Raw genomic sequence first — 27500 nt, 5'->3', positions numbered from 1 at the left:
TCCTGCAGAAACACGGATTAATGTTCCTACAGAAACACTGATTAATGTTCATGCAGAAACACTGAGTAACGTTCCTGCAGAAACACTGAATAATGTTCCTGCAGAAACACTGACCAATGTTCATGCAGAAACACTGAATAATGTTCCTGCAGAAACACTGACCAATGTTCATGCAGAAACACTGAGTAACGTTCCTGCAGAAACACTGAATAATGTTCCTGCAGAAACACTGACCAATGTTCCTGCAGAAACACTGAATAATGTTCCTGCAGAAACACTGACCAATGTTCCTGCAGAAACACTGAATAATGTTCCTGCAGAAACACTGACCAATGTTCATGCAGAAACACTGATTAATGTTCCTGCAGAAACACTGATTAATGTTCCTGCAGAAACACGGATTAATGTTCATGCAGAAACACTGATTAATGTTCCTGCAGAAACACTGATTAATTTTCATGCAGAAACACTGATTAATGTTCATGCAGAAACACTGATTAATGTTCATGCAGAAACACTGATTAATGTTCCTGCAGAAACACTGATTAATTTTCATGCAGAAACACTGATTAATGTTCATGCAGAAACACTGATTAATGTTCATGCAGAAACACTGATTAATGTTCCTGCAGAAACACTGATTAATTTTCATGCAGAAACACTGATTAATGTTCATGCAGAAACTAGTAAACCATGGGCCAGACCAAAGAGAAGGACTAGTAAACCATGGGCCAGACCCAAGAGAGGGACTAGTAAACCATGGGCCAGACCAAAAAGAGGGACTTGTAAACCATGGGCCAGACCAAAGAGAGGGACTAGTAAAGCATGGGCCAGACCAATGAGAGGGACTAGTAAACCATGGGCCAAACCCAAGAGAGGGACTAGTAAACCATGGGCCAGACCAAAGAGAAGGACTAGTAAACCATGGGCCAGACCCAAGAAAGGGATTAGTAAACCATGGGCCAGACCCAAGAGAGGGACTAGTAAAGCATGGGGCAGACCCAAGAGAGGGACTAGTAAAGCATGGGGCAGACCCAAGAGAGGGACTAGTAAACCATGGGCCAGACCAATGAGAGGGACTAGTAAAGCATGGGGCAGACCCAAGAGAGGGACTAGTAAACCATGGGCCAGACCCAAGAAAGGGATTAGTAAACCATGGGCCAGACCCAAGAGAGGGACTAGTAAAGCATGGGGCAGACCCAAGAGAGGGACTAGTAAAGCATGGGGCAGACCCAAGAGAGGGACTAGTAAACCATGGGCCAGACCAATGAGAGGGACTAGTAAAGCATGGGGCAGACCCAAGAGAGGGACTAGTAAAGCATGGGGCAGACCCAAGAGAGGGACTAGTAAACCATGGGCCAGACCAATGAGAGGGACTAGTAAAGCATGGGGCAGACCCAAGAGAGGGACTAGTAAAGCATGGGGCAGACCCAAGAGAGGGACTAGTAAACCATGGGCCAGACCAATGAGAGGGACTAGTAAAGCATGGGGCAGACCCAAGAGAGGGACTAGTAAAGCATGGGGCAGACCAATGAGAGGGACTAGTAAAGCATGGGGCAGACCCAAGAGAGGGACTAGTAAAGCATGGGGCAGACCAATGAGAGGGACTAGTAAAGCATGGGGCAGACCCAAGAGAGGGACTAGTAAAGCATGGGGCAGACCCAAGAGAGGGACTAGTAAACCATGGGCCAGACCAATGAGAGGGACTAGTAAAGCATGGGGCAGACCCAAGAGAGGGACTAGTAAAGCATGGGGCAGAGCCAAGAGAGGGACTAGAACAATCCTACAGACATGGGACATTTAGTAAGTGTGAATAGTTAGAGTTATATTGTCAAACTTAGCAAGGTGACCAATGAAGAATATTTACAAATAATTTTATTTGAGGATTATTTTCAGAAATTGGGCCGTTGAAAAAAAGCCAAACGGGAAACATTCTCAAACCGTCTCATTTCCGTTTGGACTGAAGTCCCGTTTGAAAAGATCAGATTCCAAAGGGATTCAGGACTACCTCCCGATGTGGCCTAGATCTCTTTTCAAGCACTTTGCCGCGTTTCCACTGGCAAAAAAAGAAAATCTGATGTGTGTCATTTGAGGCCAAAAGAAAAAAATGGGATCGGGTGGTGAATTTCAGCGCAATAATTGCAAAATGGAAGAAATCCAGAATAACGGGCAATGGGGCGGATTGTGGTCGGGACCAGGGTCACCAAGACTCTGGTACACGTTGGTCACCAAGACTCTGGTACACGTTGCTGTAGCAGATTGAAATCCTGCAGTCCCAAGTCCACTTGCCATCTTCTCTGGGTGTGTTTTAGCAAGACTGGAGGATCAAATACTTATTTTCTCTGCATCATATTGTCTTTTATTTGCACTTGCTTTGTCTTGCGCCATTTGAAAGACTCATTTCAGTCCCGACGTAGCAGAAAGAACAAGAGTCATTTGAAAAAGACTAGTTTCAGTCCCGACGTGGCAGAAAGAACAAGAGTCATTTGAAAAAGACTCATTTCAGTCCCGACGTAGCAGAAAGAACAAGAGTCATTTGAAAAAGACTAATTTCAGTCCCGACGTAACAGAAAGAACAAGAGTCATTTGAAAAAGACTAATTCCAGTCCCGACGTAGCAGAAAGAACAAGAGTCATTTGAAAAAGACTCATTTCAGTCAAGGCAGAAAGAACAAGAGTCATTTGAAAAAGACTCATTTCAGTCCCGACGTAGCGGAAAGAAAAAGAGTCATTTGAAAAAGACTAATTTCAGTCCCGACGTAGCAGAAAGAACAAGAGTCATTTGAAAAAGACTCATTTCAGTCAAGGCAGAAAGAACAAGAGTCATTTGAAAAAGACTCATTTCAGTCCAGACGTAGCGGAAAGAACAAGAGTCATTTGAAAAAGACTCATTTCAGTCCCGACATAGCGGAAAGAACAAGAGTCATTTGAAAAAGACTCATTTCAGTCAAGGCAGAAAGAACAAGAGTCATTTGAAAAAGACTCATTTCAGTCCCGACGTAGCGGAAAGAACAAGAGTCATTTGAAAAAGACTCATTTCAGTCCAGACGTAGCGGAAAGAACAAGAGTCATTTGAAAAAGACTCATTTCAGTCCCGACATAGCGGAAAGAACAAGAGTCATTTGAAAAAGACTCATTTCAGTCAAGGCAGAAAGAACAAGAGTCATTTGAAAAAGACTCATTTCAGTCCCGACGTAGCAGAAAGAACAAGAGTCATTTGAAAAAGACTAATTTCAGTCCCGACATAGCGGAAAGAACAAGAGTCATTTGAAAAAGACTCATTTCAGTCAAGGCAGAAAGAACAAGAGTCATTTGAAAAAGACTAATTTCAGTCCCGACGTAGCGGAAAGAACAAGAGTCATTTGAAAAAGACTAATTTCAGTCCCGACGTAGCAGAAAGAACAAGAGTCATTTGAAAAAGACTCATTTCAGTCAAGGCAGAAAGAACAAGAGTCATTTGAAAAAGACTCATTTCAGTCCCGACGTAGCAGAAAGAACAAGAGTCATTTGAAAAATACTAATTTCAGTCCCGACATAGCGGAAAGAACAAGAGTCATTTGAAAAAGACTCATTTCAGTCAAGGCAGAAAGAACAAGAGTCATTTGAAAAAGACTCATTTCAGTCCCGACGTAGCGGAAAGAACAAGAGTCATTTGAAAAAGACTAATTTCAGTCCCGACATAGCGGAAAGAACAAGAGTCATTTGAAAAAGACTCATTTCAGTCAAGGCAGAAAGAACAAGAGTCATTTGAAAAAGACTAATTTCAGTCCCGACATAGCGGAAAGAACAAGAGTCATTTGAAAAAGACTCATTTCAGTCAAGGCAGAAAGAACAAGAGTCATTTGAAAAAGACTCATTTCAGTCCCGACGTAGCGGAAAGAACAAGAGTCATTTGAAAAAGACTAATTTCAGTCCCGACATAGCGGAAAGAACAAGAGTCATTTGAAAAAGACTCATTTCAGTCAAGGCAGAAAGAACAAGAGTCATTTGAAAAAGACTAATTTCAGTCCCGACGTAGCAGAAAGAACAAGAGTCATTTGAAAAAGACTAATTTCAGTCCCGACGTAGCAGAAAGAACAAGAGTCATTTGAAAAAGACTCATTTCAGTCCCGACGTAGCGGAAAGAACAAGAGTCATTTGAAAAAGACTCATTTCAGTCCCGACGTAGCAGAAAGAACAAGAGTCATTTGAAAAAGACTAATTTCAGTCCCGACGTAGCGGAAAGAACAAGAGTCATTTGAAAAAGACTCATTTCAGTCCCGACGTAGCGGAAAGAACAAGAGTCATTTGAAAAAGACTCATTTCAGTCCCGACGTAGCGGAAAGAACAAGAGTCATTTGAAAAAGACTAATTTCAGTCCCGACATAGCGGAAAGAACAAGAGTCATTTGAAAAAGACTCATTTCAGTCAAGGCAGAAAGAACAAGAGTCATTTGAAAAAGACTAATTTCAGTCCCGACGTAGCAGAAAGAACAAGAGTCATTTGAAAAAGACTAATTTCAGTCCCGACGTAGCAGAAAGAACAAGAGTCATTTGAAAAAGACTCATTTCAGTCCCGACGTAGCGGAAAGAACAAGAGTCATTTGAAAAAGACTCATTTCAGTCCCGACGTAGCAGAAAGAACAAGAGTCATTTGAAAAAGACTAATTTCAGTCCCGACGTAGCGGAAAGAACAAGAGTCATTTGAAAAAGACTCATTTCAGTCCCGACGTAGCAGAAAGAACAAGAGTCATTTGAAAAAGACTAATTTCAGTCCCGACGTAGCGGAAAGAACAAGAGTCATTTGAAAAAGACTAATTTCAGTCCCGACGTAGCAGAAAGAACAAGAGTCATTTGAAAAAGACTCATTTCAGTCCCGACGTAGCGGAAAGAACAAGAGTCATTTGAAAAAGACTCATTTCAGTCCCGACGTAGCAGAAAGAACAAGAGTCATTTGAAAAAGACTAATTTCAGTCCCGACGTAGCGGAAAGAACAAGAGTCATTTGAAAAAGACTAATTTCAGTCCCGACGTAGCAGAAAGAACAAGAGTCATTTGAAAAAGACTAATTTCAGTCCCGACGTAGCGGAAAGAACAAGAGTCATTTGAAAAAGACTCATTTCAGTCAAGGCAGAAAGAACAAGAGTCATTTGAAAAAGACTAATTTCAGTCCCGACGTAGCAGAAAGAACAAGAGTCATTTGAAAAAGACTAATTTCAGTCCCGACGTAGCGGAAAGAACAAGAGTCATTTGAAAAAGACTCATTTCAGTCCCGACGTAGCGGAAAGAACAAGAGTCGCCCAGAAGATTAGGGACAGGTAAGTCCCACACATGAACCTCGCTAACGTTGACTTTGAAGTTGGTTTGGAGCAAGAAATAACAGGACTGAATGTGCACAATTCAACATGCCGGAGAAGGAGTGGGAAGGATCAAATCTTCTCTAAAAGTGCATCCGGAAAGTATTCACAGCGCTTCCTTTTTTCCACGTTATGTTACGGCCGTATCCAAAATGGAATAACATTCATTTTTGTCCTCTAAATTGTCCGTAGAATTAAACATTTCACCTTATGGGGTATTGTGCGTAGAATTTTGAGGGCAATATTTTTTAAAAGTATTATTTATTTAAAGTTTTCAGCTTATGGGGTACAGTGTGAAGAATTTTGAGGACAATGTTTTTTTTGTTTTTTTAATTATTATTTATTTAAAGTTTTCACCTTATGGAGAATTGTGTGTAGAATTTTGAGGACAACATTTTTTTAATTATTATTTATTTAAACTTTTCACCTTATGGAGTATTGTGTGTAGAATTTTGAGGACAACATTTTTTTAATTATTATTTATTTAAACTTTTCACCTTATGGAGTATTGTGTGTAGAATTTTGAGGACAACATTTTTTAAATTATTATTTATTTAAACTTTTCACCTTATGGAGTATTGTGTGTAGAATTTTGAGGACAACATTTTTTTTTACTTATTTGTTTCAACTTTTCACTTCATGGGGTATTGTGTGTTGAATTTTGAGGACAATCTACAACATCAATGTTAATGTGGTCCATATTACTAAAAGTTAAGAGTCAAAACAATCCACAAGGTCAATGTTAATGTGGTCCAAAATACTAAAAGTTAAGAGTCAAAACAATCCACAAGGTCAACGTGGTCCAGAACACTAAAAGTTAGGAGTCCAAACAATCCACAAGGTCAACGAGGTCCAAATTACTAAAAGTTAAGAGTCCAAACAATCCACAAGGTCAACGTGGTCCAAATTACTAAAAGTTAAGAGTCCAAACAATCCACAAGGTCAATGTTAATGTGGTCCAAAATACTAAAAGTTAAGAGTGAAAACAATCCACAAGGTCAACGTGGTCCAAAATACTAAAAGTTAAGAGTCCAAACAATCCACAAGGTCAACGTGGTCCAAAATACTAAAAGTTAAGAGTGAAAACAATCCACAAGGTCAACGTGGTCCAAATTACCAAAAGTTAAGAGTCTAAACAATCCACAAGGTCAATGTTAATGTGGTCCAAAATACTAAAAGTTAAGAGTGAAAACAATCCACAAGGTCAACGTGGTCCAAAATACTAAAAGTTAAGAGTCCAAACAATCCACAAGGTCAACGTGGCCAAAATACTAAAAGTTAAGAGTCAAAACAATCCACAAGGTCAACGTGGTCCAAATTACTAAAAGTTAAGAGTCCAAACAATCCACAAGGTCAATGTTAATGTGGTCCAAAATACTAAAAGTTTAGAGTCCAAACAATCCACAAGGTCAATGTTAATGTGGTCCAAAATACTAAAAGTTAAGAGTGAAAACAATCCACAAGGTCAACGTGGTCCAAAATACTAAAAGTTAAGAGTCCAAACAATCCACAAGGTCAACGTGGTCCAAAATACTAAAAGAGTCCAAACAATCCACAAGGTCAACGTGGTCCAAATTACTAAAAGTTAAGAGTCCAAACAATCCACAAGGTCAATGTTAATGTGGTCCAAAATACTAAAAGTTTAGAGTCCAAACAATCCACAAGGTCAATGTTAATGTGGTCCAAAATACTAAAAGTTAAGAGTCCAAACAGACCACAAGGTCAATGTTAATGTGGTCCAAAATACTAAAAGTTAAGAGTCCAAACAATCCACAAGGTCAACGTGGTCCAAAATACTAAAAGTTAAGAGTCAAAACAATCCACAAGGTCAACGTGGTCCAAATTACTAAAAGTTTAGAGTCCAAACAATCCACAAGGTCAATGTTAATGTGGTCCAAAATACTAAAAGTTAAGAGTGAAAACAATCCACAAGGTCAACGTGGTCCAAAATACTAAAAGTTAAGAGTCCAAACAATCCACAAGGTCAACGTGGTCCAAAATACTAAAAGTTAAGAGTCAAAACAATCCACAAGGTCAACGTGGTCCAAATTACTAAAAGTTAAGAGTCCAAACAATCCACAAGGTCAATGTTAATGTGGTCCAAAATACTAAAAGTTAAGAGTGAAAACAATCCACAAGGTCAACGTGGTCCAAAATACTAAAAGTTAAGAGTCCAAACAATCGACAATTCAATACCAAGTCCACTTCAGGCTGGATTTAGTGATACCAATCTGATACTTTGAGCAAATATTCCTAATGTGTCCGCTAAAATGTAAAAAGATGTGGATTTTAAATAATAACAGTGCATAAAGAATACAGTTATTTATTATATATTATTTATTGTATCATATTTATTATATTTCACATGATTATTTATTTATTACTATTATTATTATTATTTGTTATTAATACATAGTGTTTATTATTATGTATTAGTTGTTATTTAGTATTAATATTTTCATTATTTAGTATATATTATTTATTATTATTGTTATTATTATATATTGTTCACTATTTATTATCATTATTATTTATTTATTTTATTTTCGATACGATACTGAGTAAAATTTAGGCTGGATTTAGCGATACCAATCTGATACTTTGAGCATGTGTCCGCTAAAATGTAAAAAGATGTGGATTTCGAACAATAACAAAGCATACAGAACACAGTTATTTATTAATTAATGGTATTTAATATATATTATTTATTATATAGTAATTATATATTTTCCACAATTATTTATTTATTACGATTACTATTATTATTATTATTTATAATATGTTATTATTATTTGTTGTTAATACATAGTGATTATTATAATTATTATTATATATTAGTTATTATTTATTATCAATCATATTTTTAGGATTTATTATACATTATTTATGAATAGTTTTTGTTATTTTTATGTATTGTTTATTATTTAATTTTTGTTTTTGTTTTTCCGATCCGATACTGAGTAAAATTTAGGCTGGTTGTAGCGATACCAATGTGATACAGAGCATAAAGAATACAGTTATTTATTGATTATTATTTATTATGTGCTATTTATTATATAGTATGTATTATATTTTTCATTAATATTTATTTATTATTATTATTATTATTTAGTATCATTGTATAGTAATATGATTAGTTATTTTAGAGTGTTCAATATTATTATTATTATCATTATTATTATTATTATCATCATGCATTAGTTATTATTCATTAATACAATTGTATTATTATTCATTATTTTATATTATTATTATTATCACTTATTATTATTATTTATTTACTTATTACTATTATATATTATTCTTCATCTATTTGATATTATTGTTATGATGATTTATTATGTGTTTTATTTCAAACTTTGATGAAGTGTAAAAAAGAGTACAGCCGAGCTAATACAACAGAAAAAAGTGGACAAAATCATGAAATTGTTGTTTCAAAGCAGGAAATAAGTTAGTGACACAATAAAAGCATTCCAATAAATGAATAAACAAGAACTATTATTGGAATAAAAGATACGTCACAATTAAGTGTTCAACTAAAAATATGGAACATTGAAACAAGTTAAGTTGTTTACACTGATATTGATGTGCATCATCTCAAATAACTCCAGTATCCATGTTTTAAACTGACAATCCATATTAGAGGAAAAAGATGGGCGGTATGGGTATTTCAGTATCGACCCGCACATGTACATCATCTCAAATAACCCTAGTATCGATATTTTAAATTGAGAATCGATATTAAAAGGAGAAAGATGGGCGGTATGGATATTTCAGTATCGACCCACACATGTACATCATCTCAAATAACCCTAGTATCGATATTTTAAATTGAGAATCGATATTAAAAGGAGAAAGATGGGCGGTATGGATATTTCAGTATCGACCCACACATGTACATCATCTCAAATAACTCCAGTATCCATGTTTTAAATTGACAATCGATATTAAACAGAGAAAGATGGGTGGTATGGATATTTCAGTATCGACCCGCACATGTACATCATCTCCAATAACCCCAGTATCGATGTTTTAAATTGACAATCGATATTAAACAGAGAAAGATGGGCGGTATGGATATTTCAGTATCGACCCGCACATGTTCATTTTTTCAAATAACCCCAGTATCGATGTTTTAAATTGACAATCGATATTAAACAGAGAAAGATGGGCGGTATGGATATTTCAGTATCGACCCTCACATGTACATCATCTCAAATAACCCCAGTATCAATGTTTTAAATTGAGAACCGATATTAAAAGGAGAAAGATGGGCGGTATGGATATTTCAGTATCAACCCTCACATCAACACAGCAGCTAAACTGTATTGGTGCTCTTCTTTGCGAGGATTGTGAGTTCTTCTTCATCTAAACAGTATATGACCACTCAGTGAGAGCAGACATTGTACAGTAAGTGAATATTTCTTGGTTTGTTGGCTCTCATGAAGTCTACAGTGAATAATAATCAGTGATGATGTTGAAGAAAAAAGACAACGTTGTGATATAAATATTAAATGTTATTATGAATGTTACTAGATACTACATATATACTTACATCATGTATATATTACATGTTATTATGAATGTTACTAGATACTACATATATACTTACATCATGTATATATGACATGTTATTATGAATGTTACTACATGACATATATACTTACATCATGTATATATTACATGTTATTATGAATGTCACTACATGACATATATACTTACATCATGTATATATTACATGTTATTATGAATGTTACTACATGACATATATACTTACATCATGTATATATTACATGTTATTATGAATGTTACTACACGACATATATACTTACATCATGTATATATTACATGTTATTATGAATGTTACTACATGACATATATACTTACATCATGTATATATTACATGTTATTATGAATGTTACTACACGACATATATACTTACATCATGTATATATTACATGTTATTATGAATGTTACTACATGACATATATACTTACATCATGTATATATGACATGTTATTATGAATGTTACTACATGACATATATACTTACATCATGTATATATTACATGTTATTATGAATGTTACTACATGACATATATACTTACATCATGCATATATTACATGTTATTATGAATGTCACTACATGACATATATACTTACATCATGTATATATTACATGTTATTATGAATGTTACTACATGACATATATACTTACATCATGTATATATTACATGTTATTATGAATGTTACTACATGACATATATACTTACATCATGTATATATTACATGTTATTATGAATGTTACTACATGACATATATACTTACATCATGTATATATTACATGTTATTATGAATGTTACTACATGACATATATACTTACATCATGTATATATTACATGTTATTATGAATGTCACTACATGACATATATACTTACATCATGTATATATTACATGTTATTATGAATGTTACTACACGACATATATACTTACATCATGTATATATTACATGTTATTATGAATGTTACTACATGACATATATACTTACATCATGTATATATTACATGTTATTATGAATGTCACTACATGACATATATACTTACATCATGTATATATTACATGTTATTATGAATGTTACTACACGACATATATACTTACATCATGTATATATTACATGTTATTATGAATGTTACTACACGACATATATACTTACATCATGTATATATTACATGTTATTATGAATGTTACTACATGACATATATACTTACATCATGTATATATTACATGTTATTATGAATGTTACTACATGACATATATACTTACATCATGTATATATTACATGTTATTATGAATGTTACTACATGACATATATACTTACATCATGTATATATTACATATTATGAATGTTACTACATGACATATATACTTACATCATGTATATATTACATATTATGAATGTTACTACATGACATATATACTTACATCATGTATATATTACATGTTATTATGAATGTCACTACATGACATATATACTTACATCATGTATATATTACATGTTATTATGAATGTTACTACATGACATATATACTTACATCATGTATATATTACATGTTATTATGAATGTTACTACATGACATATATACTTACATCATGTGTATATTACATGTTATTATGAATGTTACTACATGACATATATACTTACATCATGTATATATTACATGTTATTATGAATGTTACTACATGACATATATACTTACATCATGTATATGTTACATGTTATTATGAATGTTACTACATGACATATATACTTACATCATGTATATATTACATGTTATTATGAATGTTACTACATGACATATATACTTACATCATGTATATATTACATGTTATTATGAATGTTACTACATGACATATATACTTACATCATGTATATATTACATGTTATTATGAATGTTACTACATGACATATATACTTACATCATGTATATATTACATGTTATTATGAATGTCACTACATGACATATATACTTACATCATGTATATATTACATGTTATTATGAATGTTACTACATGACATATATACTTACATCATGTATATATTACATGTAATTATGAATGTTACTAGATACTACATATATACTTACATCATGTATATATTACATGTTATTATGAATGTTACTAGATACTACATATATACTTACATCATGTATATATTACATGTTATTATGAATGTTACTACATGACATATATACTTACATCATGTATATATTACATGTTATTATGAATGTTACTACATGACATATATACTTACATCATGTATATATTACATGTTATTATGAATGTTACTACATGACATATATACTTACATCATGTATATATTACATGTTATTATGAATGTTACTACATGACATATATACTTACATCATGTATATATTACATGTTATTATGAATGTTACTACATGACATATATACTTACATCATGTATATATTACATGTTATTATGAATGTTACTACATGACATACACAACATGATCTCAAAACCAAGGTCAAACCTCTTGTACTTACAACAACATGATCTCAAAACCAAGGTCAAACCTCTTGTACTTACAACAACATGATCCCAAAACCAAGGTCAAACCTCTTGTACTTACAACAACATGATCCCGAAACCAAGGTCAAACCTCTTGTACTTACAACAACATGATCTCAAAACCAAGGTCAAACCTCTTGTACTTACAACAACATGATCTCAAGGCACTGTTGTATGGCACATAGTCCCTCATGAACCAAGTTGACTTGGTTTTCGGTTAAATCCAGTTTTGTATTTCTTTGTGTATCTTTGTGTGTGTGTGTGTGTGTGTGTGTGTGTGTGTGTGTGTGTGTGTGTGTGTGTGTGTGTGTGTGTGTGTGTGTGTGTGTGTGTGTGTGTGTGTGTGTGTGTGTGTGTGTGTGTGTGTGTGTGTGTGTGTGTGTGTGTGTGTGTGTGTGTGTGTGTGTGTGTGTGTGTGTGTGACTGGTGGACAGGTCCTAGCACCACCTGCCAGGAGGACTCCTGTGCCAATATGGGCATTTGCATCCAGCAATGGGAGAACTACACCTGTGACTGCTCCATGACCTCCTTCACCGGGACTCAGTGCAATGACCGTGAGTACTGGCATACCTTTTCTCTTTCAATGTGACTGCTCCATGACCTCTTTCACCGGGACTCAGTGCAATGGCCGTGAGTGCCGGCATACCTGTTCTCTTTCAATGCCGCAGTCGTGGCCGTTCTGCATCTGCCAAGACGCCATCTTGGAGCACGGTCAAAGAGCTACCAGGGCCACAGAAAGTCTGGGTTTTATTGATGTGTTTGTCTTGAACAATGTGGTGGCTGTTGGTATGACAGACCTTCTGTACGGTTTAGTCCTGCACCTCAGTCAGATCCGTTTTTGACTGAAGGTGTTCTGCTGAACAACGTCCGGCCTCCGTCATTGGCTCATAGAAGAAGCCATTTTTTTCCTCAAGCTAACGTCCACTACTAGCTGCAGTTAGATTGTCAGTCCACTACTAGCTGCAGTTAGATTGTCAGTCCACTACTAGCTGCAGTTAGATTGTCAGTCCACTACTAGCTGCAGTTAGATTGTCAGTCCACTACTAGCTGCAGTTAGATTGTCAGTCCACTACTAGCTGCAGTTAGATTGTCAGTCCACTACTAGCTGCAGTTAGATTGTCAGTCCACTACTAGCTGCAGTTAGATTGTCAGTCCACTACTAGCTGCAGTTAGATTGTCAGTCCACTACTAGCTGCAGTTAGATTGTCAGTCCACTACTAGCTGCAGTTAGATTGTCAGTCCACTACTAGCTGCAGTTAGATTGTCAGTCCACTACTAGCTGCAGTTAGATTGTCAGTCCACTACTAGCTGCAGTTAGATTGTCAGTCCACTACTAGCTGCAGTTAGATTGTCAGTCCACTACTAGCTGCAGTTAGATTGTCAGTCGTAGTCCTGATGATGGAGCTGGCGTTCTCAATCACTTTAATCGTGTCTATGAATGTTTTTATTCATCAGGTTGTTGTCATCTCAGAGCATTCAATCCATCGCAACTGGACTGTTTGCTTTGTCTTCCAAGACTGTTTGCTTTGTCTTCCAAGACTGTTTGCTTTGTCTTCTAAGACTGTTTGCTTTGTCTTCTAAGACTGTTTGCTTTGTCTTCTAAGACTGTTTGCTGTTTCTTCTAAGTCTGTTTGCTTTGTCTTCTAAGACTGTTTGCTTTGTCTTCTAAGACTGTTTGCTTTGTCTTCCAAGACTGTTTGCTTTGTCTTCTAAGACTGTTTGCTTTGTCTTCTAAGACTGTTTGCTTTGTCTTCTAAGACTGTTTGCTGTTTCTTCTAAGACTGTTTGCTTTGTCTTCTAAGACTGTTTGCTTTGTCTTCTAAGACTGTTTGCTTTGTCTTCTAAGACTGTTTGCTTTGTCTTCTAAGACTGTTTGCTTTGTCTTCTAAGACTGTTTGCTTTGTCTTCTAAGACTGTTTGCTTTGTCTTCTAAGACTGTTTGCTGTGTCTTCTAAGACTGTTTGCTTTGTTTTCTAAGACTGTTTGCTTTGTCTTCTAAGACTGTTTGCTTTGTCTTCCAAGACTGTTTGCTATTTCTTCTAAGTCTGTTTGCTTTGTCTTCTAAGTCTGTTTGCTTTGTCTTCTAAGACTGTTTGCTTTTTCTTCCAAGACTGTTTGCTTTGTTTTCTAAGACTGTTTGCTTTGTCTTAGAAGACAAACCAAACAGTCTAGTTGTGATCGATTGAATGCTCTGGGAATTTGGTTGAATCCCAAGGAACTACTGGTACGGGGTTCTGGGCCAGCGCTACGTCACTTGGGTATTGGGGTCGGCAGGATACAACCTTCCTGGACCCCAGGAAGAATAGTCTCCACTGCGGTGTAGACTAATGGGGATATTTGATAAACTAAACCAAACTGAACCTTCAGTTAAGATGGTGTCGTGGAGTTTCCCTTGGCCTTCCATCCAGACGTCAACTCCCGTTTCCGCAGGATTATACATACTCACCCAATAACCGTTGGAATGGCTCAGAAAATATTAAGAAGCTATCAGGAGTTGGTCGTAAGAAGCATCGGTCAGAACAACTAAGAAAAGTATCAAAAGTTGGGAGTCTTTTTTTAATTAAAAAGTTGAACATGCACTACGGTATTCTATTGCACCATTCAGCACACTCAGCGTCAATAATACTACTGTACATATGAAATATATTGTACAAATAATGGTACTGTGGTGGAAAATTGGAAAAAGTGGGAAAAATGAATTTGACTTTGCAGAAAGGGAAATGTGCCAACGTTGAAACGAGTGGAAAAATGCCAAAATGAAATGAAAATAAACTTCTACATTAAGACGGAGGAAAACAAATTGTGTACTGTACTGTGTGAGTGATGTAGATTATTTTACTGACGCTATTTGGCAACACAGCAAAAGGTGTGCAAACTGTAAAACATACAGTATAAATATATATATATACATATATATATATATATATATATATATATATATATATGTATATACATATATGTGTGTGTGTGTGTTTGAATCCCAGTGAAAATGTAGAGGAACACAAAGGCACCATGAGGATGACATCGTTCAGGGAAGGGGAGAAGGTCCTTGGTACTATACAGGTACTATACAACTATACTGCGTCCTTGCAGGTAAAAATGTTAGGCAACGCACGGAGAACTTACAAGTGAGGGAGAACGGATTCATTTTGGCTTCACATCTACTGAAAAGGTGAAGCTGGAAACACTGAAGCAGCACTCTGTACGGTTTAAAACATAGCTAGCTAGCGGCTAACGTCCATCCGCAGTGTTTCAGCTACTTCTAAATCACTAATCCTGGTCTCCATGGCAACAAATAAAGTGAGTTTCTTACAAGTAGCATTATCACTGGAGGACGAGGAATAGCTAAACATGCTTCACTACACACCGTAGGAGGATACAGTATTGTAGCTAACCGCCAAAAGCAAGCTAGCGCCATGGGTGACAGAGATACTGACTGTACTGATACTGAATACATGAGTCATATATAGATGATACTCATATGATTACATCGATATTTTTTATCATCACAAAATCTTTGGTCATTTGTATTGTTTATAAAGTCATGAAATATGTCCCTGGACATAATTAAGACCGATGTATGATCCTGCAACTACTTGGTATCACATCCATACCAAAATGTGTGGTATCATCCAAAACTAATGTCAAGTATCAAAGAAGAGAAGAATAAGTGATTATTACATTTGAACAGAAGTGTAGATAGAACATGTTCAAACAGAAAATAAGCAGATATTAACAGTAAATGAACAAGTAGATGAATAATGCATTTTTACAGTTTGTCCCTCATAATGTGTACAAAATAATAGGTGTATAAATGACACAATATGTTACGACTAATTAGGAGTCTTTGTTTGTTTACTTACTACTAAATGACAAGTTTATTGAAGGACTAAATGACAATAATAAACATATGTTTCATGTACACGAACATTTGTTGTAATAAAAAAGCCTTTTTTGGGGGATCCTCCGACCCCTCCCCTGCACACAGACAGTGGCCCCGGACCCTCAGGTAACTTGTACCATGTGATCAAGGCCACTCAGGCCAGGGATGTTGCTACCTAACTGGACAATATACTTGACATCATGATGAAGGCCAGTTCCAAGATGGCCACACAGTCCAGAGACCGAGGGTTTGAATCTCCAATTGGGCATCTGAGTTAGCACGGAGAAGCCACGCAAACGATGGTGAACTATGAACACAACTCTGATCACAGGTGTGTGTGTTCCCACTTCTCACCGACAGAGGTAGAGGTCCAGAATGTGGTGGCCAACAGATTAGTGAGTGGAATAAAGGCTTTGCATCTTTGTGTTCACCATCTGGCAACCAGTCCTTGGTGGCTCTCAGCTGTCCAGTTAGCCTAATGGGTAGAAAATGGATGGATGGAGTTGTATTAACATGCAATGTTGCCTTCCACTCAGCTGGGACCACATACATCTTTGGCAAAGGAGGCGGACTCATCACCTTCCAGTGGCCAGCCAATGAGAGACCGAGCACCAGGACTGACCGGCTGACCGTGGGCTTCAGCACCTCGCTGAAAGATGGCATCCTGGTCAGGATCGACAGCGCTCCTGGTCTGGGGGACTACCTCATGCTGCACATAGTAAGTTCATAATCACCGCCCTATGGACAAGAGTGGAATACATGAGACAGCTGTGGGAGGGGGCGGGGCCAAAATAATACAGTAATCCTGCTGATTGTCAGAACAATGTGATGTTTTCTGCATGGTTGTTGTTCTCACCCGTGCTTAGAAGGGTGGAGGAGCAACTTTCACCACAGTTTAGTGGTCTACTTTGTGTAATGTCAAACAATACGGTGGTTGCCTCTTTATTGATCCAACTATGGGCCTGCTTTACTCAAGTGTTTAGTGTTTAGTAATCTACTTTGTGTAATGTCAAACAATACGGTGGTTGCCTCTTTATTGATCCAACTATGGGCCTGCTTTACTCAAGTGTTTAGTGTTTAGTAATCTACTTTGTGTAATGTCAAACAATACGGTGGTTGCCTCTTTATTGATCCAACTATGGGCCTGCTTTACTCAAGTGTTTAGTGTTTAGTAATCTACTTTGTGTAATGTCAAACAATACGGTGGTTGCCTCTTTATTGATCCAACTATGGGCCTGCTTTACTCAAGTGTTTAGTGTTTAGTGGTCTACTTTGTGTAATGTCAAACAACACGGTGGTTGCCTCTTTATTGATCCAACTATGGGCCTGCTTTACTCAAGTGTTTAGTGTTTAGTGGTCTACTTTGTGTAATGTCAAACAATACGGTGGTTGCCTCTTTATTGATCCAACTATGGGCCTGCTTTACTCAAGTGTTTAGTGTTTAGTGGTCTACTTTGTGTAATGTCAAACAATACGGTGGTTGCCTCTTTATTGATCCAACTATGGGCCTGCTTTACTCAAGTGTTTAGTGTTTAGTGGTCTACTTTGTGTAATGTCAAACAATACAGTGGTTGCCTCTTTATTGATCCAACTATGGGCCTGCTTTACTCAAGTGTTTAGTGTTTAGTGGTCTACTTTGTGTAATGTCAAACAATACGGTGGTTGCCTCTTTATTGATCCAACTATGGGCCTGCTTTACTCAAGTGTTTAGTGTTTAGTGGTCTACTTTGTGTAATGTCAAACAATACAGTGGTTGCCTCGTTATTGATCCAACTATGGGCCTGCTTTACTCAAGTGTTTAGTGTTTAGTGGTCTACTTTGTGTAATGTCAAACAATACGGTGGTTGCCTCTTTATTGATCCAACTATGGGCCTGCTTTACTCAAGTGTTTAGTGTTTAGTGGTCTACTTTGTGTAATGTCAAACAATACAGTGGTTGCCTCGTTATTGATCCAACTATGGGCCTGCTTTACTCAAGTGTTTAGTGTTTAGTGGTCTACTTTGTGTAATGTCAAACAATACGGTGGTTGCCTCTTTATTGATCCAACTATGGGCCTGCTTTACTCAAGTGTTTAGTGTTTAGTGGTCTACTTTGTGTAATGTCAAACAATACGGTGGTTGCCTCTTTATTGATCCAACTATGGGCCTGCTTTACTCAAGTGTTTAGTGTTTAGTGGTCTACTTTGTGTAATGTCAAACAATACGGTGGTTGCCTCTTTATTGATCCAACTATGGGCCTGCTTTACTCAAGTGTTTAGTGTTTAGTGGTCTACTTTGTGTAATGTCAAACAATACGGTGGTTGCCTCTTTATTGATCCAACTATGGGCCTGCTTTACTCAAGTGTTTAGTGTTTAGTGGTCTACTTTGTGTAATGTCAAACAATACGGTGGTTGCCTCTTTATTGATCCAACTATGGGCCTGCTTTACTCAAGTGTTTAGTGTTTAGTGGTCTACTTTGTGTAATGTCAAACAATACGGTGGTTGCCTCTTTATTGATCCAACTATGGGCCTGCTTTACTCAAGTGTTTAGTGTTTAGTGGTCTACTTTGTGTAATGTCAAACAATACGGTGGTTGCCTCTTTATTGATCCAACTATGGGCCTGCTTTACTCAAGTGTTTAGTGTTTAGTGGTCTACTTTGTGTAATGTCAAACAATACAGTGGTTGCCTCTTTATTGATCCAACTATGGGCCTGCTTTACTCAAGTGTTTAGTGTTTAGTGGTCTACTTTGTGTAATGTCAAACAATACGGTGGTTGCCTCTTTATTGATCCAACTATGGGCCTGCTTTACTCAAGTGTTTAGTGTTTAGTAATCTACTTTGTGTAATGTCAAACAATACGGTGGTTGCCTCTTTATTGATCCAACTATGGGCCTGCTTTACTCAAGTGTTTAGTGTTTAGTGGTCTACTTTGTGTAATGTCAAACAACACGGTGGTTGCCTCTTTATTGATCCAACTATGGGCCTGCTTTACTCAAGGTCATCATGTACTAAAGGGGGAAAATTGTGCAAATCCGACTTTTCTTACCTGCTTTTGTTCATATGAGGTCCCCATAAGTCCAATGGAGTAAACCAAACCATGGAGGCCTGGTGGAGATATTTATAAAACAATCTTGCCTTCTTGTCTATGGATGTTGTCATTCATCAGGTCTCTGTCATCTCAGGCCATTCAATCATCCACAACAGGACAATTGGCTTTGTCAAGTAGGCTTCATCAGTTCATGCTCGTAGACTTAGATTGTTACTTCTAGACTTAGACTTAGATTGTTACTTCTAGACTTAGACTTAGATTGTTACATCTAGTCTTAGACTTAGATTGTAAATCTAGTCTTGGACTTAGATTGTTACATCTAGTCTTGGACTTATATTGTTACATCTAGTCTTGGACTTAGATCGTCACATCTAGTCTTAGATTGGTCACTTCTAGTCTTAGACTTAGATTGTTACATCTAGTCTTGGACTTAGATTGTTACATCTAGTCTTAGACTTACATTTTTACATCTAGTCTTAGACTTAGATTGTTACATCTAGTCTTGGACTTAGATTGTTACATCTAGTCTTAGACTTAGATTTTTACATCTAGTCTTAGACTTAGATTGTTACATCTAGTCTTAGACTTAGATTGTTACATCTAGTCTTAGACTTAGATTTTTACATCTAGTCTTAGACTTATATTGTTACATCTAGACTTAGACTTAGATTGTTACATCTAGTCTTGGACTTAGATCGTCACATCTAGTCTTAGATTGGTCACTTCTAGTCTTAGACTTAGATTGTTACATCTAGTCTTAGACTTCGATTGTTACATCTAGTCTTAGACTTAGATTTTTACATCTAGTCTTAGACTTATATTGTTACATCTAGACTTAGACTTAGATTGTTACATCTAGTCTTGGACTTACATTTTTACATCTAGTCTTAGACTTAGATTGTTACATCTAGTCTTGGACTTAGATTGTTACATCTAGTCTTAGACTTAGATTGTTACATCTAGTCTTGGACTTAGATTGTTACATCTAGTCTTAGACTTAGATTGTTACATCTAGTCTTGGACTTAGATTGTTACATCTAGTCTTAGACTTAGATTGTTACATCTAGTCTTGGACTTAGATTGTTACATCTAGTCTTAGACTAGATTGTTGCATCTAGTCTTAGACATTATAAGCCGATGGTAACAACGCTAGCGTCATTACATTAATATTACATATGCACAAAAACCACCAATCAGATGTCACACATGGGACATTTAGTAAGTATGAATTGTTTTAGTTATATTGTAAAACTTACAAGCATTGCTTGGAATTGATGAAGAATCCTTTCGAGTTGAAAAGCCATGGACTATTGTACTTCCATTTCAAGGCATTAAAACAGGAAGTACATTTTCAACCCGCAGCACCTGCAGTAAGCAAATTCATCCAAAAGAAGGCGCCATAGCACAAACAGAACACTCCAGTGTTTCTGCTCGGGTTCAAATAAAACAATTTAACACCAAACCTTATGGCCAATAGTGAAGAAAAATGCATGAATTAGTTTTGTAAGTCGCAAGGTTTCAAAGCTTAGGAAAACAATATCAGAATATTTGGTTTATTATAAAGACCACAAGGAAGTGTTTGAAATGTGAATCATCATAGGTCTCTCTTAAAAATGTTACAAGGTCATTATTATGAGTTATGAATTATGGGATTTGGAAAGGAAAACCATTGAAAAGTAAAAGTAAGAGATAGAAATGAGGAATTGTGATTCCAGTGTAAAATGATATGGTAAAAATACTGTGTAAAATGAGATCCTTCACATATAGCACAATGAGATGGTAAACATACTGTGTAAAATGAGATCCTTCACAATGATATGGTAAACATACTGTGTAAAATGAGATCCTTCACATATAGCACAATGAGACGGTAAACATACTGTGTAAAATGAGATCCTTCACATATAGCACAATGAGATGGTAAACATACTGTGTAAAATGAGATCCTTCACATATAGCACAATGAGATGGTAAACATACTGTGTAAAATGAGATCCTTCACATATAGCACAATGATATGGTAAACATACTGTGTAAAATGAGATCCTTCACAATGATATGGTAAACATACTGTGTAAAATGAGATCCTTCACATATAGCACAATGAGACGGTAAACATACTGTGTAAAATGAGATCCTTCACATATAGCACAATGATATGGTAAACATACTGTGTAAAATGAGATCCTTCACAATGATATGGTAAACATACTGTGTAAAATGAGATCCTTCACAATGATATGGTAAACATACTGTGTAAAATGAGATCCTTCACAATGATATGGTAAACATACTGTGTAAAATGAGATCCTTCACATATAGCACAATGATATGGTAAACATACTGTGTAAAATGAGATCCTTCACATATAGCACAATGATATGGTAAACATACTGTGTAAAATGAGATCCTTCACATATAGCACAATGATATGGTAAACATACTGTGTAAAATGAGATCCTTCACATATAGCATAATGATATGGTAAACATACTGTGTAAAATGAGATCCTTCACATATAGCACAATGATATGGTAAACATACTGTGTAAAATGAGATCCTTCACATATAGCACAATGAGATGGTAAACATTCTGGTCTCAAGTTCTTCAAAGCCTCTCCAATGATTACTGTCATTGTGCACTTACCATCAAATAAGCATGGCAGGAGTTCTTCAGTATTCTTCTTCTGCTCACTTTTTGCCGGCCACTGATTCCTCCACACACAATATTTACAGTTTGTTCTGGAAAAAAAGACCCAGTTTTTGTGTCCTTTTTCATTGGTGTGAAAGGAGTTGTATACAATCTGCCATTGTTGAAAGGAGACAACTGGACGTGCCTCGTTTGTTTAAACGTTGAACTTTTAATTCTTGAAAAGTCTTCAACAAACAAGAAGAGTCCAGTTCAACCAGACATTTGTATGCCATTTGAGTCCTGAGTGTAGCAACTTTCCAGTTTTATTCGTTCAGTTTCACTCTGAAAGTCTTTGTTGCTGAGAAAAACAGATTCTGTTTGTAAAAGCACATTGTGACCAGGAGCTGTAGCTCTTCCTCCTTCTCGGAAACCATCCACTCCGTCATTACATCATAGTCTAAGAAGCCAGGTGCCTTCAACCAAGGTCTCCTTTCCTCTGACTGAAACCTGACCCCCCCCCCCTCCTGAACTGAGCCTACCCCTCCGCCCCAACTGTATTCAGAGTATGAAGAATGATGTATCTCTTTTCTTTTACACCTGCTACGGATGTCAACCATGTCTGTTTGAGATACTCCAGCTCCTCAAATAAATCTAAAAAAGAACATTTTGTTTGACTACTTGATTAGAAAATTTCCAATACAATATGAAAACAGCCCTGTAACTATTTCACAAGCGTTTATGATTTTGAATAGTTTTGTGTCTGCTCTATTTCAGCAACAAGGCAAAATTGGTGTGACATTTAACATCGGGACGGTGGACATCAGTGTGCAGGAAGGCAGCACCCCGGTGAACGACGGGAAGTACCATGTGGTCCGCTTCACCAGGAATGGCGGTAATGCTACGCTGCAGGTGGACAACTGGTCCATCAATGAACATTTCCCCACAGGTACTTACCTTTCATCATCTCGTCATATGCTGGCTTTGGTGGTGTGCAACGCAAGAACTTGAGGGTTCCTGGGACCAATCCAGCTTCCACCAGCCTAGTCACTGCGAGAACATTCCATGACTTACATGTTGTATCATTTTGTATTTCCGATGTATCTCACATTATCAATCAGGTTTTTGACCTTGGGGCCCAACTGTTCCACTACTCTTGATTGAATCATGTTCGATAACTACACATACGTACCCCTTGTCAAATGATATGCAAGCATGTGGTAATCAAAGATGGTGTAACACATAAAAACAAGGCTTAGGTCAGGCTGATTAGAAGAATAAGTACCAGCCAAATATAAGAAGGGATTCATAAAGAACTGGCATACACTTTTTCTGTGCTGGAACAAATGATAAATATGTTTTGAAATAAAGTGTAAAAAAAACATTGAAGTGCAAATAAAATACAGCCTCACCACTTGAGTCATAATTATTGCGCTTGAAGGGGAACTGCACTTTTTGCACTATCGTTAACAATCGTTATGAGAGACAAGAAGACAAAAAGTTTTTTGTTTTTCTTTGCAGTCTAACGTGTAAAAAAACGACTCGCTAATGTTAGCAATCAATGCTATTTCTAAATCACTTTTAAAATGCATCAAAAAAACATCAATCGTTCTGAAACATGTTGAACAACAAACTGTAGCAACATTGTTATTGTAAGAGTGAACACGGAGGAACTCTTTTTCGAGCACATCCACATGTTACGCTATTAGCCCTAAGCTAGCTTTTGCGTTAACAGCTGAATGGACCGCGTGTAAAACATGAACAATCATATTACAGTATCTGTCAAGTATTAGTTGATGTTTTCTTTGTACACAGCTAGCTTGGGAATCCCTGGCAGGAACCTCCAAAAAGTCCAGTATGTGGATGCTTTTAAAAAAGGACTTAAGACACACCTTTTTAAAAAAACCTACGACTAATTTTAATCTGTAAATCATGTGATGTTTTTTAATGCAGTTTTTCTCTCTCACGTTTGTTTTTGTCTTTTAAAATGTAGCACTTTGAGCTTCGACGCTCAAATGAAAAGTGCATTATGAATAAGTTGTTATATATTACTATGAATAAGTATGTACTGTAGTTGTAATAGCAAGCCTGGCGTGAGGCGTGTATCACCATCAACATTTTAATTGTGACTCACCCGATGGACAGTCGTGCGTTTCGACCAGTCGACCGAGGAATTTTTTTACCGGTTTATTTGGGTAAGCAGGCCAACAGTTTCATCCTCCGTATATTCAGCTTCAAAAATCTAAGAGTGTGAATCCTCATTTGTCTAAAAATGTGTCGTCTTTGTTGTTTGTTACCACACATATATACACATACACATACATGTATACACATACATACATATACATACACATATATATATATATTATATATATACACATATACACATATATACACATACTCATATATACACATATATATATACATATATACACATACACATACATATATACACATACATACATATACATACACATATATATATATTATATATATACACATATACACAAATATACACATACTCATATATACACATATATATACATACATACATACATACATACATATGCATACACATATATATATGTATATATATATATATATATATATATATATATATATATATATATATACATACATACATACATACATACATACATATGCATACATATATATATATATATATATATATATATATATATACACTTATATATGTACATATATACACATACATATATATATATATATATATATATATATATATATATATATATATATATATATATATATATATATATATATATATATATATATATATATATATATATATATATATATATATATATATATATATATATATATACATACATACCAAGATTAGAAGCATAAAAAAAAATTGTGTTCTTGTCTCTCATAATGATTGTGAGTGATGGGCAAAACAGTGCAGTTCCCCTTTAATCCTGCAGGTAACTTTGCTAATAAAGCAGTATGTGAAGCTAAAAAATAGACACAAGCCCCAGTAAAGTGTGATACAAAGGCGGTGTGGAGATGGTATGGTTGATTTGAATAAATAACATTTGTGTTTCCACTGAAGGGAACAGTGACATTGAACGCTATCAAATGGCCAACAAGAAAATTCCTTTCAAATACTCCAGACCAGTGGAAGAATGGCTCCTAGAAAAAGGTAAGTCAAAAGGTGTTAGCTTTGTGCTAACTCAGCGCATATAGCACAGTCAACACAGTCAAGGACATTTTCATATCCAGAAAAAATATGAAGCCATCCAAGCAGCTAACCAGATAGATGCTTTTCTCTATTGTATTCAACTTCATTCACACATTCCCTGACTATACACACACTATTTTCTCTATTGTATTCTACTTCATTCACACATTCCCTGACTATACACACACTATTTTCTCTCAAACATTCCCTGACTATACACACACTATTTTCTCTATTGTATTCAACTTCATTCAAACATTCCCTGACTATACACACACTATTTTCTCTATTGTATTCAACTTCATTCACACATTCCCTGACTATACACACACTATTTGAAAAAACTATAAAAGGTCAATACATTTGTCTTCTTGTGTGACAAAGTCAAATATAACAATTGACCATGATTTTCCCCAAAACCTTTGCAATCTTCCATATGTCAAAATGAACATGTAATTCAAGCCAATGTCATTTTTTTAAAGAGTCAATAAATGTGATTGTTATTGTATTTTTACAATACATTTGTTTATAATTACATATACTTTTCAATTATTGGAAATGATCCAAATTGAGGTACATTTCTTTGGTGTTATGTTTTAAAATACCTGTAATATAAAATCTGTTTTTTTGTTTGTTTTCTGCGCTTCATTAGTTTATGGACAATAAGCACTTTACATTAGTCATTTATAATTAACCTGATTTAGCATTCAGCTCATTTTCGTCTATAGTCTTTTTCATTCATCCTTCTTTGTCATTATGTCATTCTAAAGCAATATTTGATGTTTTAAAAAAATAATAATAATTAAATAAAATGGTGCGAGCCATGTTGAAAAATGTACTTTAAAATGAGCGTCATGTGTTAGCTAGGTAGCAATAAAAGTTTAGTGCCAACAAAACTCTGAATTTGGCGAATGCGACCAAGGGAGAGAGTAAAAGTAAAACTGGAGCGTTTGGCACATCCAAACTTGTTCCATTGAGGGCCACACACTCCTCAATCAAAGCATGCAGGGGCCACTTTCATCTTTTTCATGTCACCTTTAGTTGCTTTAAGTTTGGTCCCGCTCATTTTCATTTCTTTAAAAAAAATTATTAAATGCTTAAACCTCTTGATCAACTTCAGGTCTGTCGATTATATATACTGTATATATATATATATATTATTTTTTTTTTTCTTCATCTTCTAATGTTGTATGGCCTTTTTGTCAAAACTCTGATTTTATGGCAAAAACACAAAATGTGCAATATTTTCCTCCCCCACACAAACTGAAGTAGAATATTTAAGTGAGAAGTAATTGGAGCATTAAATGTGCCAATTAATAACATCATGGATTTTATTTATTTAATTTTTTTTTTTAAATAATAATCATAATCCCAATAAAATTCTTGGGGATCCAAAAGCGTTAAAAATCTGCCATACTTTTTTTTTTTTTTTTTTAATATTTAATCGTAGTTTTATTTAATTTTTTCGTTTGTTTTATTTTTTTTTGTTTTTTATATGGCGAAGGCACAAAATATGTGATAAATCCCTCCAAAAATATTTCAAAGTGGAATATTTGATGTGAAGTAATTGGAGCCTCCGATAGGTCAATAATTCATAACATTCATTTTGATTCGTTATTATTTTCAAGCAATGAGCGTTTTAGAGAATGTGACATTTCACTTCTTTGCTCTTTTATTTCACTTTTTTATGTTTGTTTTTCCTAATGTGTAAAAAATGAGCTATGGGCTGCACGGGCCACACTTTGCACACCCCTGCCATTCAGCACGGGCCACACTTTGCACACCCCTGCCACTCAGCACGGGCCACACTTGGCACACCCCTGCCATTCAGCACGGGCCACACTTGGCACACCCCTGCCATTCAGCACGGGCCACACTTTGCACACCCCTGCCATTCAGCACGGGCCACACTTGGCACACCCCTGCCATTCAGCACGGGCCACACTTTGCACACCCCTGCCATTCAGCACGGGCCACACTTGGCACACCCCTGCCATTCCGCAGCTGCTCACTGCTGTCACGGTCATGTCTCCTGCAGGACGCCAGCTCACCATCTTCAACACTCAAGCCACGGTTGCAATCGGCGGGAGTGACCGAGGTCGTCCCTTCCAGGGCCAGCTGTCGGGTCTTTACTACAACGGACTGAAGGTGTTGAACATGGCGGCTGGAAACAACCCCAACATCAAAGTTAACGGCAGTGTGAGGCTGGTGGGGGACGTCCCCGGTGGGGCGGGCTCCGCCAGGTCCACGGCCGTGCCCTCCGATTTGTCCACCACCTTCATCGAGACCACCACCATGATGTCCACCACCACC

At 36.1% G+C, this 27500-nt stretch overlaps 1 protein-coding gene across 4 annotated transcripts in view; it reads left to right on the top strand.

Annotated features, from left to right (window-relative positions):
• Positions 1-27500, top strand: part of nrxn3a (neurexin 3a) — a 462182-nt gene that overhangs the window by 386085 nt on the left and 48597 nt on the right. For all 4 annotated transcript variants that reach the window (XR_009824241.1, XR_009824240.1, XM_062034732.1 and 1 more), the window contains exons 18-22: positions 12857-12976; positions 16842-17023; positions 22742-22913; positions 25059-25148; positions 27226-27500. The exon at positions 27226-27500 is cut by the window's right edge and continues 27 nt beyond it. Coding sequence is in view for 2 of the 4 variants with exons in the window: in XM_062034732.1 (XP_061890716.1) it covers positions 12857-12976; positions 16842-17023; positions 22742-22913; positions 25059-25148; positions 27226-27500 (839 nt within the window). In the remaining 2 variants the exon portion in view is untranslated. The remainder of the gene's footprint in view (positions 1-12856; positions 12977-16841; positions 17024-22741; positions 22914-25058; positions 25149-27225) is intronic.

Source organism: Entelurus aequoreus, linkage group LG23 (genome assembly GCF_033978785.1).
Source record: "Entelurus aequoreus isolate RoL-2023_Sb linkage group LG23, RoL_Eaeq_v1.1, whole genome shotgun sequence".
In the NCBI taxonomy this organism is placed as follows: Eukaryota; Metazoa; Chordata; class Actinopteri; order Syngnathiformes; family Syngnathidae; genus Entelurus; species Entelurus aequoreus.
This window is presented reverse-complemented; position numbering and strand designations above follow the sequence as displayed.